The sequence below is a fragment of the Strongylocentrotus purpuratus genome, unplaced genomic scaffold (genome assembly GCF_000002235.5).
Source record: "Strongylocentrotus purpuratus isolate Spur 01 unplaced genomic scaffold, Spur_5.0 spur5_scaffold_8, whole genome shotgun sequence".
Taxonomy (NCBI): domain Eukaryota; kingdom Metazoa; phylum Echinodermata; class Echinoidea; order Camarodonta; family Strongylocentrotidae; genus Strongylocentrotus; species Strongylocentrotus purpuratus.
Genome location: NW_022145614.1, coordinates 156,024 through 172,661, shown reverse-complemented (window position 1 = coordinate 172,661; position 16,638 = coordinate 156,024). Strand labels below are relative to the sequence as shown.

The 16,638-nt window shown below is 35.5% G+C and overlaps 1 protein-coding gene across 11 annotated transcripts in view; it reads left to right on the top strand.

Moving 5' to 3' along the window:
• The window catches only part of LOC581299 (WD repeat-containing protein 97), a 67,259-nt gene extending 50,821 nt beyond the window's left edge, over positions 1 to 16,438 (top strand). For 8 of the 11 annotated variants that reach the window (XM_030975770.1, XM_030975778.1, XM_030975776.1 and 5 more), the window contains 11 exons: positions 42 to 134; positions 613 to 799; positions 1,419 to 1,448; positions 3,962 to 3,997; positions 4,636 to 4,665; positions 6,513 to 6,548; positions 7,328 to 7,351; positions 8,011 to 8,046; positions 9,941 to 9,952; positions 11,598 to 11,674; positions 14,608 to 16,438. In XM_030975770.1, the coding sequence (XP_030831630.1) occupies positions 42 to 134; positions 613 to 799; positions 1,419 to 1,448; positions 3,962 to 3,997; positions 4,636 to 4,665; positions 6,513 to 6,548; positions 7,328 to 7,351; positions 8,011 to 8,046; positions 9,941 to 9,952; positions 11,598 to 11,674; positions 14,608 to 14,840 (794 nt within the window). In that variant the 3' untranslated portion in view covers positions 14,841 to 16,438. The remainder of the gene's footprint in view (positions 1 to 41; positions 135 to 612; positions 800 to 1,418; positions 1,449 to 3,961; positions 3,998 to 4,635; positions 4,666 to 6,512; positions 6,549 to 7,327; positions 7,352 to 8,010; positions 8,047 to 9,940; positions 9,953 to 11,597; positions 11,675 to 14,607) is intronic. The other 3 variants (XM_030975772.1, XM_030975775.1, XM_030975779.1) reach the window with 3 other exon arrangements.
• The last annotated feature ends 200 nt before the right edge of the window (positions 16,439 to 16,638 follow it).

The window sequence follows — 16,638 nt, the reverse complement described above, 5'->3', positions numbered from 1 at the left end:
GCAAGGATCCCTGGATAGCTCAGACAAGCTTTCCGAAGCAGGTGGATCTGATTCTAAGAGTGTCAAATCAGAAGCTACTAGTAAGGGTGATTCAGCGACTAAACCTAAACCACCACCACAGAAATCTATCACAGGTGAGAACAGTTTAACAGATGCATTCATTACTCTTGATGATTAATCACCCTAATGTAGCATTTGCTGATCAAGAATATACCTGTTTGCGGCAATATTTCAAAACTCATAAGTGCTTCATTTAAAATTAAAGCTGTAATTTGATTGTGTTACCTTTACTATGTGGTGAGGAGTTTAAATTGTGGATTTAGAAGATTCTTAGTGTCAAGATTGAACAGTGATCTCTTGCATGTACCAGGAGATGAATGACCATATCACATTGTCATATTCATTTCAGAAATAGTTTATAGTTATGCAAAATGAAAAAAACCCAAGGACATTTCCTAGTGATAAGTATAAACATCAAAATTGCTTCTTGCATGCTCAGAACACAGTCTCTACAGACAGTGAAATCAGATATTTTAATTGCCCTGTAGTAGAATTGTCCCCACCCCAAAAAAGTGATTCTGTTAAACCGTGTGCATCTCTTCTACTGTGCAGTGACATTCAACGTACCACCTGATATGTCAGCTCTAGATAACATCCAACCCATCGAAGCCATCAATTACTTTGTAGAGATGGAGGTGGAACGCCATCTTGAGAAGCTTAAGCAGGCTGCCGCCAAGGAACAAAGTAAGAAGGAAGATGACAAGAAGAACACTGTCCTAGTTCTACCCAAGATCAGAAGGTTGGTCATCAAACTTAAACTGTTTGAGAGTTGTTTGAGAACTGTGAGTGCTGGTGTTGTAGCCTATTGCCATGTATGAAATGAAATTATCTGAATGATCGAATTATTATTAGGGTGTGGTGAGATATGCTTCCCTTGCATTCATTGGTACCATACTGTTCCTGACATGTTTATCTGAAATCAGCAGGAAGGCTGTTATAGATTAAAAGTGATGGTACGTTTTCTTCCACTTATGATATTTTTTAGATACAACAAGGTGTGTGTCTTATAAATACACACTGATTTATTGGGTACATTTGAGATCTTGTGTTTACATGAAGTGTGCCTTCCTTGATACTATATGAACAGCATTAGCCCTACCTTTACCAGGAAGAAATATAATCCAAAGAAACATTTCTGTTTTCTATGATCATAGTAGTTATTATGTTTGGTAGCATTATCTTATGTAACCTTCCCTCCTCATCCTCCCCATACCTGTATCTCTAAATCATAATTAATTTCTTTGATTTTTGTTGTTTGAATGCTATACGTATTTATTCATTTATTAATTATTTCTTTTGTTATGCTGATGTATTTCATTTGAAATTCCATCTTTATGCAATGCTTGTCATAAAAAAAGTGGATCTGCTGGAGGGTCATTGATTGGAAGGTATTATATCAATCAACAACCAGGAAACTTTGCATTTGCATTGCTGTGATGATTTTTTTATGCCTCCGTTACGAAGTAGCCGGAGGCATTATGTTTTCGGGTTGTCCGTCCGTCCGTACGTCCGTACGTACGTACGTACGTACGTCTGTACGTACGTACGTCCCGTTCTCGTGATCGCGTTATCTGAAGAACTGGTTGATGGATTCCTGCCAAACTTTGGTCATGTATGTATCTTGTAGAGCCGATGAACTGATTAGATTTTGGGGTTACGAGGTCAAAGGTCAAAGGTCACAGGGCTCATTATGTATGCAAAACGAGCTCGTGATCGCGTTATCTGAAGAACTGGTTGATGGATTCCTGCCAAACTTTGGTCATGTATGAATCTTGTAGAGCCGATGAACTGATTAGATTTTGGGGTCACGAGGTCAAAGGTCAAAGGTCACAGGGCTCATTATGTATGCAAAACGAGCTCGTGATCGCGTTATCTGAAGAACCGATTGATGGATTGCTGCCAAACTTAGGTCATGTATGTTACTTGCAAAGCCGAAAAACTGATTAGATTTTGAGGTCACGAGGTCAAAGGTCAAAGGCCACAGGGCACATTATGTATGCAAAACGAGCTTGTGATCGCGTTATCTGAAGAACCGATTGATGGATTGCTGCCAAACTTAGGTCATGTATGTTACATGCAGAGCCGATGAACTGATTAGATGTAGGGGTCACAAGGTCAAAGGTCAAAGGCCACAGGGCACATTATGTATGCAAAACGAGCTTGTGATCGCGTTATCTCAAGAACCGATTGATGGATTCCTGCCAACTTAGGTCATGTATGTTTCTTGCAGAGCCAATGAACTGAGTAGATTATTGGTTCATAAGGTCAAAGGTCATGGGCTCATTATGTATGCAAAAATAGCTTGTAATCACAATATTCTGAGAACCTGTTAATGGATTACAATTGAACTTGAATTCGAAAAATTTCTTCTGTTTTGGTTTGTAAAATTGCTCTATGACGGAGGCATCATTTTCGACTGCGCGCAGTCGAAGTTCCATCTAGTTATTTCTTCTTTTCGGTGTAGAATGTTATGATATGTATGCCAGTGCATACACCCTGTTTAGGCCACATACCTAATAATGATAACATAATAATAATGTATTTATATAGCGCATTTTACATATTCATGTACATGTTCAAATGTGCTCTATATGATGCATATACCTGTCAACCCATGCATCTATGATCTTTGCATAGCTGTATTTTGAAAGCATGACTTGTTTTTATTGAGTCAGGTAGCTTTTGAGCCATAAATACGATTCAATGATATAGTATATATCAGTTTACAAGAACTTGTGTGATGAACATCAACAGTAGGTAGTATACTGAACTTCCTGCCTATTTGGAGTTAGTGGATAATTTATTTGGTATTAGCTAGCCTTCACCAATGAACCTAGGCTAGGCTTGAACCTTATATTTTATTAGCTTTCTCCTTTTTGTAACATTGTATTCAGTGCATTTGTGTTCTTGGCACTCAGTTTTGGTTTGAAACACTGGGCTTATCTGTCTAGCTCAAAAGTAACTTATCGATTACTCTGCTCCAACCTCATTGTAAATTTTTGCTGTTTTCAAAGAAAATTGTGCCAAACAGAATATTCTCTTGAACTGAGGTATTGTTTACAGTATGTGCTAATATTGTCCATTGCTGTCTACTTTCTACTCCTAAGGACATTATGAAAAAAGTAGAAACATGACATGCAGCTTCAAACAATTATTAAAGCTGTGAATAGCAGTTCCATCAAATAAACATCTATGAAGTCAGTAGTGGTCTTCACCATTTCTAAGAGTAATACATTGTTAATATTTAGTGTATAAAGGATTGCTGTGTTGCCAAAGTAATAAGGTCAATAGAAAGAATGTATTTCTTGAATTCTATTCTTGAATTTGATTGGCTTTCAAAGAAATAAATTCTCATCTTTAACAGAAGATTTGTTTTCCTTGAATGCTGTCCTTGCACATACCGGTAGCTAAGATAAACCACACTGCACATGGTCTTCAAGAGAATGAATTCACAATAACTATGTGCTGACTCTTAAATTATCAAAATCCTGAACTGAGGTATAGAGTATGAGGTACTTGCACACTGTAAGTTTGACTGAAGTTGACTATGGCAGCTAGTCGCCAGTTTGTACCATTGGTTGATCAAAGGTGGTAAAGAGTTACCGTAGTCATGAACTCACACAGATTGATCATGTAAGGGATCCTAGCTTACACCTAGATAATACTGCACTGCACAGGGTCTTCAGGAGAAGGATATGGACATCAACAAACTTGGTCATGAATGAATGACGTCACAGGAAGTTGTTTATGTTGCAATTTATTGTTGCACCTAGACTAACTCACTCTGCACAGGTTCTTCAAAATGAGTGATTTAATAAATATGATCTTTAACCAATTATATGAAATGTGCTCACCATCTTGCCTGTTGCTCTCATCATTCGATCACGCTGCCATTATTCAGGGATGACCTCATCTCAGAGGATGACTTCATGTCAAGGTTCGTCCATACATTATCATGGTTCAAACGCGTATCACTTAATATGCAAACATTGTTGTTAATATGATAATATTTTCTTCTTTATATAACTTTTGATTAGTTTATATGATGATATCAGATCATAATGGCCTTGTGTCAGAGGCAGTACTTTATGTTACTACACTGTAAGTGGAGAAAGAAATGTATGATTTTTATGAAAATGTCCAAAGGCTATGAAATCTATATCAGATAGCAGAATAGTAAAGAAATGACAAACTCAATGTATACTGTATTTTTTGGTATGAAAAGGTGTGAAGCATATAAGCTTTGCTTCTTTGACTGTGTTCTTGTTATACAGCTGAGTTATAGGAGTTAAATGATGCTTATTTTTCAGATGTAAGCAATGGGACTACTGTATCTAGGTGTAATGAATGTGTAATGTAAATGTAATATTGATTTTGGCTCTCATTCCAAGCATTTAACCATGTATTCAGGATTTCATGTTTTCCTCAAAACGCATGTATCTTTGGGTCTTTGTTGAATTAAATCATAGCAGTTTTCAAAGTATTTACTCTATAGAGTCTTGTAAGATGTTACCTTCTTGGAAAAGGATGGGGTTATTAATATTTTGATAACTCTTTCGCTTTCAAACATAACAGGGATTTCTCAGATGAAGAATTAAAGAGGAGGTAAAACATTGCAGTGATGAGTGCTATAACATCTAATCCCCTCACCCACAGCAAATCAACAAATATTTATAATATTCCTTTACATTTGTTATATAATGCAGAAGATAAGAAAAAAAACATACTACATTGATATACATATTTTTGGTGTGAAACAAAATATTCCTTAAAGTTAAAAGTCAACAGCATATCACTTGGTTTGTAATAAAAAAATCTCTGATCAAAACAACATAAATTTTAAATTAAACAATTAATCTTTAATCCATCTTAAACTGTCCTGTTTGTATGTTCCCTCTTATAAGAGTGATATTTTATAGGCATGCAGCTAACAATGCTGCAGTCATGTTGATGGTATTTAGAACAATTTATTCCATTTGACATAATGTAGCATATTAAAGTATATTTTTCATAAAACTTCATGTATTTTCCAAACCATTTCATGTGTGATGATGAGCACTTGGTGTTTTGTTGTGGTGTGTGCACATTTGAGTGACCTTCAAATTTTTGCCCTTGGGTAGTCATTTCATCATAATCATCATCATCACCATCACAATCATCATCACAATTATCATCATCATCACTATCATCATCATTCATCATCATCATCACCATCATCATCGTCACTATCATCATCATCATCATCATCATCATCATCATCATCATCATCAACATCATCATTGTCATCATCGTCTTCATCAGCTTTGTGCTGAACAAGTTATCCAATAAAGTCTACTAGTATAGTTCTACATACTGCTACTACTACTACTACTACTACTGCTGCTACTACTACTACTACTACTACTACTACTACTACTACTACTACTGCTACTACTACTACTACTACTACTACTACTACTACTACTGCTACTACCACTACTACTACTACTACTACTACTGCTACTACCACTACTACTACTACTACTACTACTACTACTACTACTACTACTACTACTGTTGCTACTACTGCAGCTATTACTCCTCCTCCTCTTACTACTTCTACATCATTCTCATCACTCATCATCATCATTTCTTTTTTTATCTTTATCTTCATCTTAATTTAATGAATTCATGTTACCACTGTCTTTGTAACTGTCTTTGTCACTGTTTTTTCATCGGCGTCATCGTCATCATCCATCAATATTTATATAATTACTTACATCACTAATATCATAACCACTATCATCACTCTAATGTCGATCACAATCAAACCAATTACATTCCTTATCATCTCCATCATCATCATCATCATTTTTCATCATCAATGAATTTAATTAATCTCCTTAATTATAAATTGTCATAATGGCCCTGTTATTCATGGTTCAAGTTGATATCAATCAATCAGATGTTATCTTTATCAATAATTATCTAATTACATTTTATAAGTGAATCCATAATATTTATTGTCCAGTTTTGATTCAAATGTAGTGAGATTGAAATATTAATGTGTTTCATTTGAAATACACTAAAGATACATGAACATGATACAGACTACAGAAGAAAAGGATGTATTTTCAAACACTTGCCAAACTCTAAGTACAGAACTGCTTTAATTAAGCACAATTGAGATTACAGTCATAATGTGATGAACTGAGTTGATATAATGTATATGTGCAGTTATTGGTTATGTGTGTTTATGTACGACATTGTCAACTGAATTGACACATTCAACTCAGCTGCAGATAATCCCCATGCATTCACAAGCATTCAAAAATACATGAAGTGAGATTGAAAGACTTATCAAGGTTCACTTCTCTCCTACCTTGGTGGGAGTAATGTTGTTGTGTTGTGATATGTGATTTTCTCACCATCATTTTGATGACCTTTTCCATGCAACGTTGTGACACATCTAGTGCGGCTGGTTCATCATCAGACTTCAAAAGAGCAAGGTAAACCAATGGAACCCATAATAGATTTAGCTTTTGAAATAAATAAATAATTGAAAACATATACTTGCTCAATTGAAGCTTAATTACAATCGAAGCATAAGTTTAGATTGGAAATTGATGTATCATCTTTCTTAGATTAAGAAAGAGCAGTTGTTTTTATTGGCTTATCAAGAAATGACATTTTCAGTTATAAAAAGTGTTTTAACCTAAAGTTTACAAGATACCATAATAGTTGGTTTCTACAAGCAGACAGTAATCCAGAACGTGCTTTGTTGGAGTTTTAAAGGTAAATTCTGCCTCTCAAAAAGATTGATTTGGTTTTTGTTTGTGAAATGTATTTTGAGAGCTACTGTTCTTGTAAAGGGTGGTTGTGAAATCCTTTTTTTTTTTTTTGTTCACTTGATTATGTTACAGTGAATGTAAATGTATTTGTCTAAAGGTTTTGGAATACTAATACAAAAGTGTATCATATTAATGTAACAAGATGGAGATATTTGATTTTGTCACAATGCAATGAGCAGTGAGTCTGTATTTTGTTAGCTCAATAATTATCCTTAATCATTGACCATCTTTTACATTTATTCCTTCAAAATATGTACTTTGAAAAAATGAAATATGAAAAAAGTCCCAGGATATGAAAGTGAGTGAAATACCATTTTGAACTATAACACTCTTCTTGCCATTGATTTGAAATATTGACATGAATTACAGTATATAATCTGCTTTACATACAAATCATGTTTTTGATATTTATTTTCTTCTTCAATGCCATCACTTAGAGAATGGTGGGAGGAGATGAAGAGGTATGCAGTCAGTTTTGATTTTGTTTTATTTCATATAAATGCCAATTAAATCCCCTAATGTACCGTAATTCAAGATTCAAGGATTTATTCATTGAAACAGCCATGAATTGTAGTGCTTCTGAAGCTCTGTATTGTAGATTCTAGAAAATGACAAATTGAGCCTTGAATTCTTGGAAAATTGTCAGTTCAAGCTTGTATTAGGTGCATGTAGCTTGGTGGCACAAAAAGATGCATTCCTACAGTGTATAAACCAAACTGTATAATTGTTGAAGAACCACATTGTTAGGATATGAAGCTGGTAAATGCATTTACCATCTTGACGAGGCTTAATGTTCCTAAACTTTCAATCTGATATGGCATAAAGTGAACTATTAATCAACAAACATGACTTACTACATTTATTATCTGTTTTTGTGTTCCAGACATGTCTTTTCAATTTCATGCCACTACATATCCCTAAGCTACCTAAATACTCAAACATAAATTTTGATCTTCAATATTTAATGGTAAAAAAAATATTAAGTATAATTGAGGAAGGTTTTACCTGTAAAGTATGTAGTTATATTAGAAGCTCTGCAGTATTTACTGTATGTATGAACTATGAAAACACTTTATAAAAGTATGTGCTTTTTCCTTTTATCACTCTGCAATCATGAAAGATCAAAGAATAAGAAAAAGAAGCAGAAGGAAGAGAGGTATTGTTTTGCTGTGCTAGCTAATTCACTTCAATCTCGATTTATCCAAGTTATATTCACTTGTGTATGCCATGAACCTCATTGCATAAAAGATGTAATTAAAAGCAACTTCAACATCATAAGATTTTGGTCAACCAATATTAGAAAGTTCAATAGAATCATTAATTGATCTGCATATGTTTGGAAGGTGGATTGTAATCTAACTTGCATATTTTGTGCAACGTGTTTACAGGAAGTGATGTATCTATTCTGAATGAAGAGTACTCACTACTCACAGCCTTATTTTAAATCCATTTCCAAATGATAATGTATGTACCAGTCTTTGGTTCTGAATGTATTCAGATCCTAAAGGAAACTTCCTGAAAGACAAATGTCTTGACCTTAAATCAAAACAGTTTGACTTTCATTTGGTATATCCAGAGCTGAAAGCTGTTAAAGCTAGAATCAATAATGTGTACCAGTATCTATACAAGGTTAGAATTTACTTTATTTCATGCATGACAAATTAGAAGGTTGCCTCAATATGAACAGTAGCAAAGATTCTGCCTTGAAATAAAAATAGCTGTTTACATGAATGTAAATTGGGTTGACAAGCCATATTTCATTTGCATTAAGTGTGTTGAATTTGGATGAATTAATCATCTTAAAAGACAATTTTTGCGGATGTTAATTTCATGATTTTTTTGGCACTGTATCTGCTATTAAGACTAATTTCTTCACTGTGTGTGGTGTATCCATGTACTATCATGTTTGCCATGAATATTGTTTTATCACAATGATCTAAAGTTTGTATTTACCCCTTCACTTTGAATGTTTTTTCACCCCCTCCAACATATACTTTGCAATTTAATATTGACCATTTCTTTTTAGCTAGGATTGTATATTACTTTTCAGACTAGATAAAGTGAATTTATTTTTTACTTGCAAAACTTACTTTGATAGTCATCAGAAAGGGGAAATTTCAGAAAAGAGAGAGAGAAAGAGAGAGAGAGAGATAGAAAAAGGGAGAGGGGTGAGAAAGATATCAGCTTTTGTTTAGTTTGGAATGAAGAGGCTTAACATAAATGCACAGATCTTCTGAAAACATCAGTTCTATCACCTACCTTCATACTTTTCTACACAGTGTTGATCAGGCTGATATGAATGAATAAATCAAATAGTTAAAGAGAAGCTAAGGTGATATGAAATACCTTTTGAGTCTCCTGTGTCAGATACATACTGTCATAATATGCATTTTTGCTTTGCACTTTGAAGGCTTTGTTTTAAACTGTCTGCACAAAGTATTTATGTAATTCCTGCAACTGAATTTGTCATTTATAAAGGGGTGTGACTCCCATGAAAATAAATATGGTAGATGTGCAACTTCCTTGCTCAATGATAAGGAAGATCTGTGATCAACTCACACAAAATGCAGCTTCTTTTTTTTTCTTCTTCATTTTGGCACTTCACTATTTCTAATCACTCACTTTACAATGGTGGCAGTGGTACAGGGATTCAAAACCTCACCCATTTGCAGTCTGTCTTCAGAGAGGGCATTTCCATTTCAGATGGTGATCCCATCTACTTTGCTGTCTTTACAGTTCCACAGATACTATTGTTTGTTATTTCTGTGTTGAAGTTCTTGAGAAGTATGAGAGCTTCACCCTTGAAATGATCAAAGCTGCTGAAGGCATATCTAAACCTTTTCAGATCTACTGCTGATTGCACAATGATTAACCTTCATGCACATCATCTAGACTTTGCTAGTGCAACCGCCGTTATGACATTTCTTTGCAGTGAGTACCTTCTCCACACAAAAAGACACTGCTAGAATGATTTTTTTTATTCAATTTTTAGTCCATACATGTACCTCTGTAATTTATATCTTTATCACTGAAATTTGCTACCATTGAAGGACAAGGAAAAGGTAATTTATGAAAACTTCATCCTCTGTCATTTTGATTGCATTGTGAGAACATGTACCGGCAATGTAGATTATGAATAACATTTTCAACTTTTTCAGTGTAATTGTTTATTAAGAGTATACATAATTTGCACAAGTATGTAAAATGGATCCAATCATTCTATGAACTGTAGACACTTAGGTTAAAAATGAAATCATATTTTTATTGTACTACTAAAAAAGAAAGAAGTTATTTATATACTGTATATACATATATGTGTGTGTGTATGTGTGTGTCTTTTATTGTGGGCATGTACCTGTCTTTTTTCATTAATTATAAATTTTATTCAAATAGCTGTATCCTTTATTTGAAATTGCATTTGTGCTATTTTTGCTCCTGATTATATATTTAATCATGCCATTTTAGCTCATAAAATTTTGTGAGTTTTGTTCACATGTATCCTTGGAAAGAAGGCTAACCCCATGGCCCAAGATATCACCTGTGCTGGGAAAACTTGTATGACAGTTCAATAAAATCAAATTTATTTTCCTGTCATTGATACAATTGTATATTTCATGCATATTTGTAAATGTTTATCTGATAATCTTTTTGTATTCTTTTGCAAACACTTTGTTATTATATCATTATCTCATTTTTCCTCATAAATCCTCCTCTCCCTCTCTATATATCTCTATCTCTTCAATCTCCTTTCACTCTCATTTTTATTTCTTTTTATTGTTTCTCTCTCACCCTCTCCTCCTTCCCTTTCTCACCCTCTCCTCCTTCCCTTTCTCACCCTCTCCTCCTTCCCTTTCTCACCCTCTCCTCCTTCCCTTTCTCACTTTCTCCTCCTTCCCTTTCTCACCCTCTCCTTCCCTTTCTCACCCTCTCCTTCCCTTTCTCACCCTCTCCTCCTTCCCTTTCTCACCCTCTCCTCCTTCCCTTTCTCACCCTCTCCTCCTTCCCTTTCTCACTTTCTCCTCCTTCCCTTTCTCACCCTCTCCTTCCCTTTCTCACCCTCTCCTTCCCTTTCTCACCCTCTCCTCCTTCCCTTTCTCACCCTCTCCTCCTTCCCTTTCTCACCCTCTCCTCCTTCCCTTTCTCACCCTCTCCTCCTTCCCTTTCTCACCCTCTCCTCCTTCCCTTTCTCACCCTCTCCTCCTTCCCTTTCTCACCCTCTCCTCCTTCCCTTTCTCACCCTCTCCTCCTTCCCTTTCTCACCCTCTCCTCCTTCCCTTTCTCACCCTCTCCTCCTTCCCTTTCTCACCCTCTCCTCCTTCCCTTTCTCACTTTCTCCTCATTCCCTTTCTCACCCTCTCCTTCCCTTTCTCACCCTCTCCTCCTTCCTTTTCTCACCCTCTCCTCCTTCCCTTTCTCACCCTCTCCTTCCCTTTCTCACCCTCTCCTCCTTCCCTTTCTCACCCTCTCCTCCTTCCCTTTCTCACTTTCTCCTCCTTCCCTTTCTCACCCTCTCCTCCTTCCCTTTCTCACCCTCTCCTCCTTCCCTTTCTCACCCTCTCCTCCTTCCCTTTCTCACCCTCTCCTCCTTCCCTTTCTCACCCTCTCCTTCCCTTTCTCACCCTCTCCTCCTTCCCTTTCTCACCCTCTCCTTTTCCCTATCTCTCCCTCTCCCTTCCTCCCTCTCTCTTAATCTTGTGTGTTATACAGTAAGCCTAACCTGGTACGCCTCGGTGAGACTCATACGAGTACATGCAAGGACAGGAGAGAGACGGTACTCCAAACAGGTGAGAGATTAAAGAAATACATCAGTTGTTATATACCTCACTTAAGAAATCCAGCCATCTGATTGGTCGAAATTGCATTCATAAACTTTAACTATTCCTGTAAAATTCCCGGTAAAATTCCAAACCCATGTAATAGTTCAAAAAATAGTTCTAAAATCCCAGTAACCATGGTTACTGGGAAAATAGTTCAGTCTTGGTAAAATACCCATAGGTTTACATGTTAAAAAATGGTTTGAGCGATTGCGGATACCGTACGTGTGCGAAGAATTGGTCGGTATTTTCATACAAGACAAGACAATTCCAAACAAGACAAAAATGTCTAAAGAAACTCTCCCAAGATTTCAACTTATCTAATGCAAGACTCGCTGACAGCAAGAACAACAAAAAGGGTACATGAAATTATCCATAAACATGTTTGTTAAGTTGCTGAAAATGGAGTACCGGCATAGACGTAGACGGAAATAGATCTAGGGTCTAGTAGTCAGGGTGTCTGATCGCGCACCCGATGTTGTGTGCTGAAATTCTTCCCATAGAGATTGCGCGCAATGCAGTCTCTATGCAGTCTACGTGCATTGCGCGACCATGCAAAAAAAAAGTCAAGTTTTTTTTTCAATTCGAGATTCAAACCTTTATCTGTTGTGATCCTGAAGGTGATATTCAATAAGTGAGGTGTCATCCCACAGGGCCGGCCCACCCCCAAAATTGTAAAAATATCTTGCTTAGACTAGAATCTAGATCTAGTCTACTCTCAAAGATACACTCATAAAAAACAACCGTGCAGATAAACTAGAGAAAGGCCAAGGTGGTGTCATTAGTTGACTCTTTTGTTCTCGGCATATAAAAGTATTAATGACTGCTTTAATATTCGAGAAATAGTTGTTTTTATACGCTCTCAGGAAGGTTACAATTGGGCTATTGCCCTCGGCACGCCTCGGGCAATAGCACAATTCTAACCTTCCCTTGAGCGTATAAAAACAACTATTTCTCTCAAAGCAGTCATTAATACTATAATATTAGGCAAATATTGGGAAGAATGGTTCAGAGTCAGGGGGGGGGGGGGGGGGGGTACTCAGATTTGGTTTGGACGGGGTGTGCCATTCAAGCCTTGAAACCTCACCCATTTTTACTCAATTAGGGTCATTTTGGTCGGACAAAGGTACAATTTGGGGGGATTTTCTTGAAATAAAGGCCCATTTTGGTGATGTTTTGTGTGAAAAAGCGACACATTAGAGCGGTCCATCCCGCATGTCTTAATATGTTGGTACACCCCCCCCCCCCCCCAGTTCTACACATAGTTTGGCCGATTGGTTTTTTTCAATTAGACCAAATGGTGCATGTTTTTTTGTGTTGTGTGCTAATTGCCTAACATATAACAGGAACAGACTTGGTCAGACGAAGTGTACAGATGATCACCTATTTAAAAACTTGAGTAATAGTCTTTATCAAAACAATATTTTAATCGCCAAATAGTGCAGAAATTCATTCATCACATTGATTGCATCATCAAAAATACTAAAATCACAGTTATTTTTCATGATATATGAAATGTTAGTTTGAACCAGCAATAAGTTAATTTTAAACTGTAATTCATAGTGCATGCTCATTAACAAAGAAATGATTATGGTGCAAGTATTTTATTTGTTTGAAATTACAGAAAGACATGATCATTCATTATTTAGTAAGTCATTGTGACGTGGTAATGGGGTTTTATTGAATCTGTTTGTTTTACATTCTTAATGAGTGAATACATTTTTTTTATTTATTTTTTTATATGGGTTTCGGTTGTGTCTTTCACTTCTTTACAAACTCACTCTTGTCCATCATATGTACAAAGTCTGACTCTCCTGAAGATTTAAAATGTCACATCTTTCTATGAACATTGTGTAAAAATTTGGTCAGCATGTTCTTGTTTGGATGAGCTCTAGAGAATGAAGTCGTTAAGTGAGAGCTCAGATGAAGATGGCCGGGGTTCACTACTCTAAGATTGGTCTCATGTTTCCCTTGACTATTGTTAAGAAGTCACGCACATATAACTCAAATTACTTGATCCTTCTCAGAATCTCACAATTCTTGTTACATCTTTTTAACATATTACTGGGGTGTTATTCCACTTTAGAGAGAAGTGTTTTATGCCAACTCTTTTTGGGATAAACAGGGCTCTTGTTTGTTGTTTTATATGTGTTGGAAGCTGGACAACCTAGATGATTGCTGTTGGTTGCTAAATCCAACTTTATGTGGTCATTTTACAGTGAAATCATAATCAATATAATTACATGTACAGTAACAATTTGTAGTTGTCATCGACATCCAAGAGGCAAAGACAGGACATAAAGCTTGTTTGGCCGAGATTACTGATCATATCATAACAATAACTACTGTCAAAAATAGTACTTGTATTCTCAAACTAGCAAATCCCCCTCCATTATAAAGATAAGGATATAACTTGATTTTTTTCTTAAATTAGTTCAGGACATAGTGTATTGACTATTGAGAGAGATAATTGTGACACACGCACAGGTACATGATCAGAGGTCAATACATGGCGCTCCAAATAGTTGCCTTGCATACAGATTGTATGTAGGCAGACACTATCAGGAGCTATATGCATTGACCTTTGGTCGTGTATGTGTGATGTGTGTCTCAACTATCTCTCTCAATATGCTATGGCTGAGGACAAGTATCCCACAGAGCTTTAGTATCCCACTCAAATCTTCAGAAATGTTTTTGAAGATATAAAAGTTTATGCTTGTGAACATGCTGTGGTTATGATATCCATGCAGTTGTGTAAAGGATGTAATGTCTATGGAAAAATAGAAGGACTAATTATGTAACATTGCCCTTGTGGATCTCTAGCTGCAGGTAATATTGCAATCATGTAAGTTTGTTTTGTTGATCTCTTAAATTTAACCCATCTCTTTCTGCTTATCACACAGAATTACGTCTACCACCCCTGCCTCATCAGCTACGTAAGAAGATGGAGGCGGATGGTCTCTACACCTTCACGTCTAAGATTGACTTCCCTTTGAAGACCTATGTATTGAACCCCTTCCCATCACCTATTGATGTGTATGATGAGCTTCATCAACCTATCTTACTCACTCTCAAGACATCACAGAAGTACTTTGTACCTGGTCAATCTGTTGTTCAGTCTGAAAACTATAGATGAAGGAGCTATATAAGGACAAATGGTCTGGGAGTTTTGCTTTCTGCAGCTCTACCTATTTATGGAGTTTTGAACAAACCCAGATGTATTATAACCTTGACGATTTGAAGCTGATGTCTAGTTAGTACTTTAAGATGGAAAGTTTTATGACATCAAATTTTAAGTGATGATTGCAGAAGAATTGATGTGAATCATTGATTATTACCATCATCATGAGACTTTCAGATCAATATCATTTTAGTCATACTAACAAGTACCATCCCTCCACTTGAGAAATACAATTAATGTAATTCTCAAATAAACGAACAAAAGCAACATATAAATATCTCAACATGATTTACTTGGGCATCAAAATAAAAGAATGAAAATGAAATGGGTGTACCGGTATGGTATTTGGTATTGGTCAGTGTACTATTATCTGGAGCCTGTCTATATACATATATGCAATTGATTTGCATCAATCGCAATTCTTTTTGTAATGGTACAATATAATTCTTTTGTTTGCCTGTTTAATTTGCCAACTGGTTTGTGGTAAACTAAGAGGATTTAGTAATGTTAAAGAGAGAAGAAGAATATCAGACTAATATTTCATTTCCAATGTAAAGCATACAGCAATATTGTATTCAGTATAGTAATTGACTACATCATTCCCTCTCAAATGGATTAAACAAGATTGTAATCAAGGTTGAAGGCTTCTTAAAGGAGATCTAGTCCTGCAACTAAAATAATGTACCATAAATTTTGCAGTGATGTGTGCAAAACCGTGGGCCGATGAGCCTTGTAAAGGCACACAAAATGTTTTTAGTTGCTTCATGTTTTTATGATTTGTAACGGTTAAAACAGTGTTTCATCATGTAAACTATTCACGAGCCCCCCCCCCCCCCCCCCCCAAGAGAACAAGCTTTTCTATGTAAAGAATAAATAGCTAAGAATTTAGATGGCCAAAACTGCCGAAAGTGTTATAAGGGTTTAGTGAATATTCATGGCTCTCAATGAATGAGCAATCATTAGCAAGAACATTCATAGAAAAATACCAATTTGATCAAAGTCTTTGCCCTTTTTTAAATTTCTGATATAATTGTGCTCTTTGAAACAGATCAATTTCATCTTCATTTTTTCATCATATTGATAACCAAATTCATATAAAAAAAGAAAAATCATATATTATATTATTAAAGGATTTATGATAAAAACTGACAACTGTCATAATTTAGTGTTGTATTGAAACCTTGCTAGTGTGGAAGTGTCTTCCTCACCTACTACAGTGATATTTCTATAGATGAATAAATATATTTGTAATGATAGTTGTCATCGTAGATGGTTACATTTATACACTGTCCATATAGATGCAACACCTTTAATATATGCAAGAAATTCCACTGTATATCCCTCCATGCACTATTACCATAAAGTTATATTTCTGTACCGAAAGTGTAAATAGTATTTATGATATTCCATTACTAAATATCAAAAGAAAATGATAATTTATACACATATTTGTATCTAATTGAGTGCCATGTATATTTTTATGTTGATGTATGCTATACATGTACAGAGATATTCTAAAAAGAATGATGAATAAATGTATTTTGAAAATGTAACTACTTATGTTCTCTATTGATTTTTCACATCATCTAGAACCCCATAAACTAAGAGGATTTTCCATGGAGGTTGTAAAGAAAGTGTGTTAAAGTTAGAAATGTAATTATTAATTTAAGCCAGATGGGCAATGTTATATATTGACCTAATTTTTGTACAAGAATGGAGAAGTGATACCAAGAAAAGAGAGATTGATTAATTG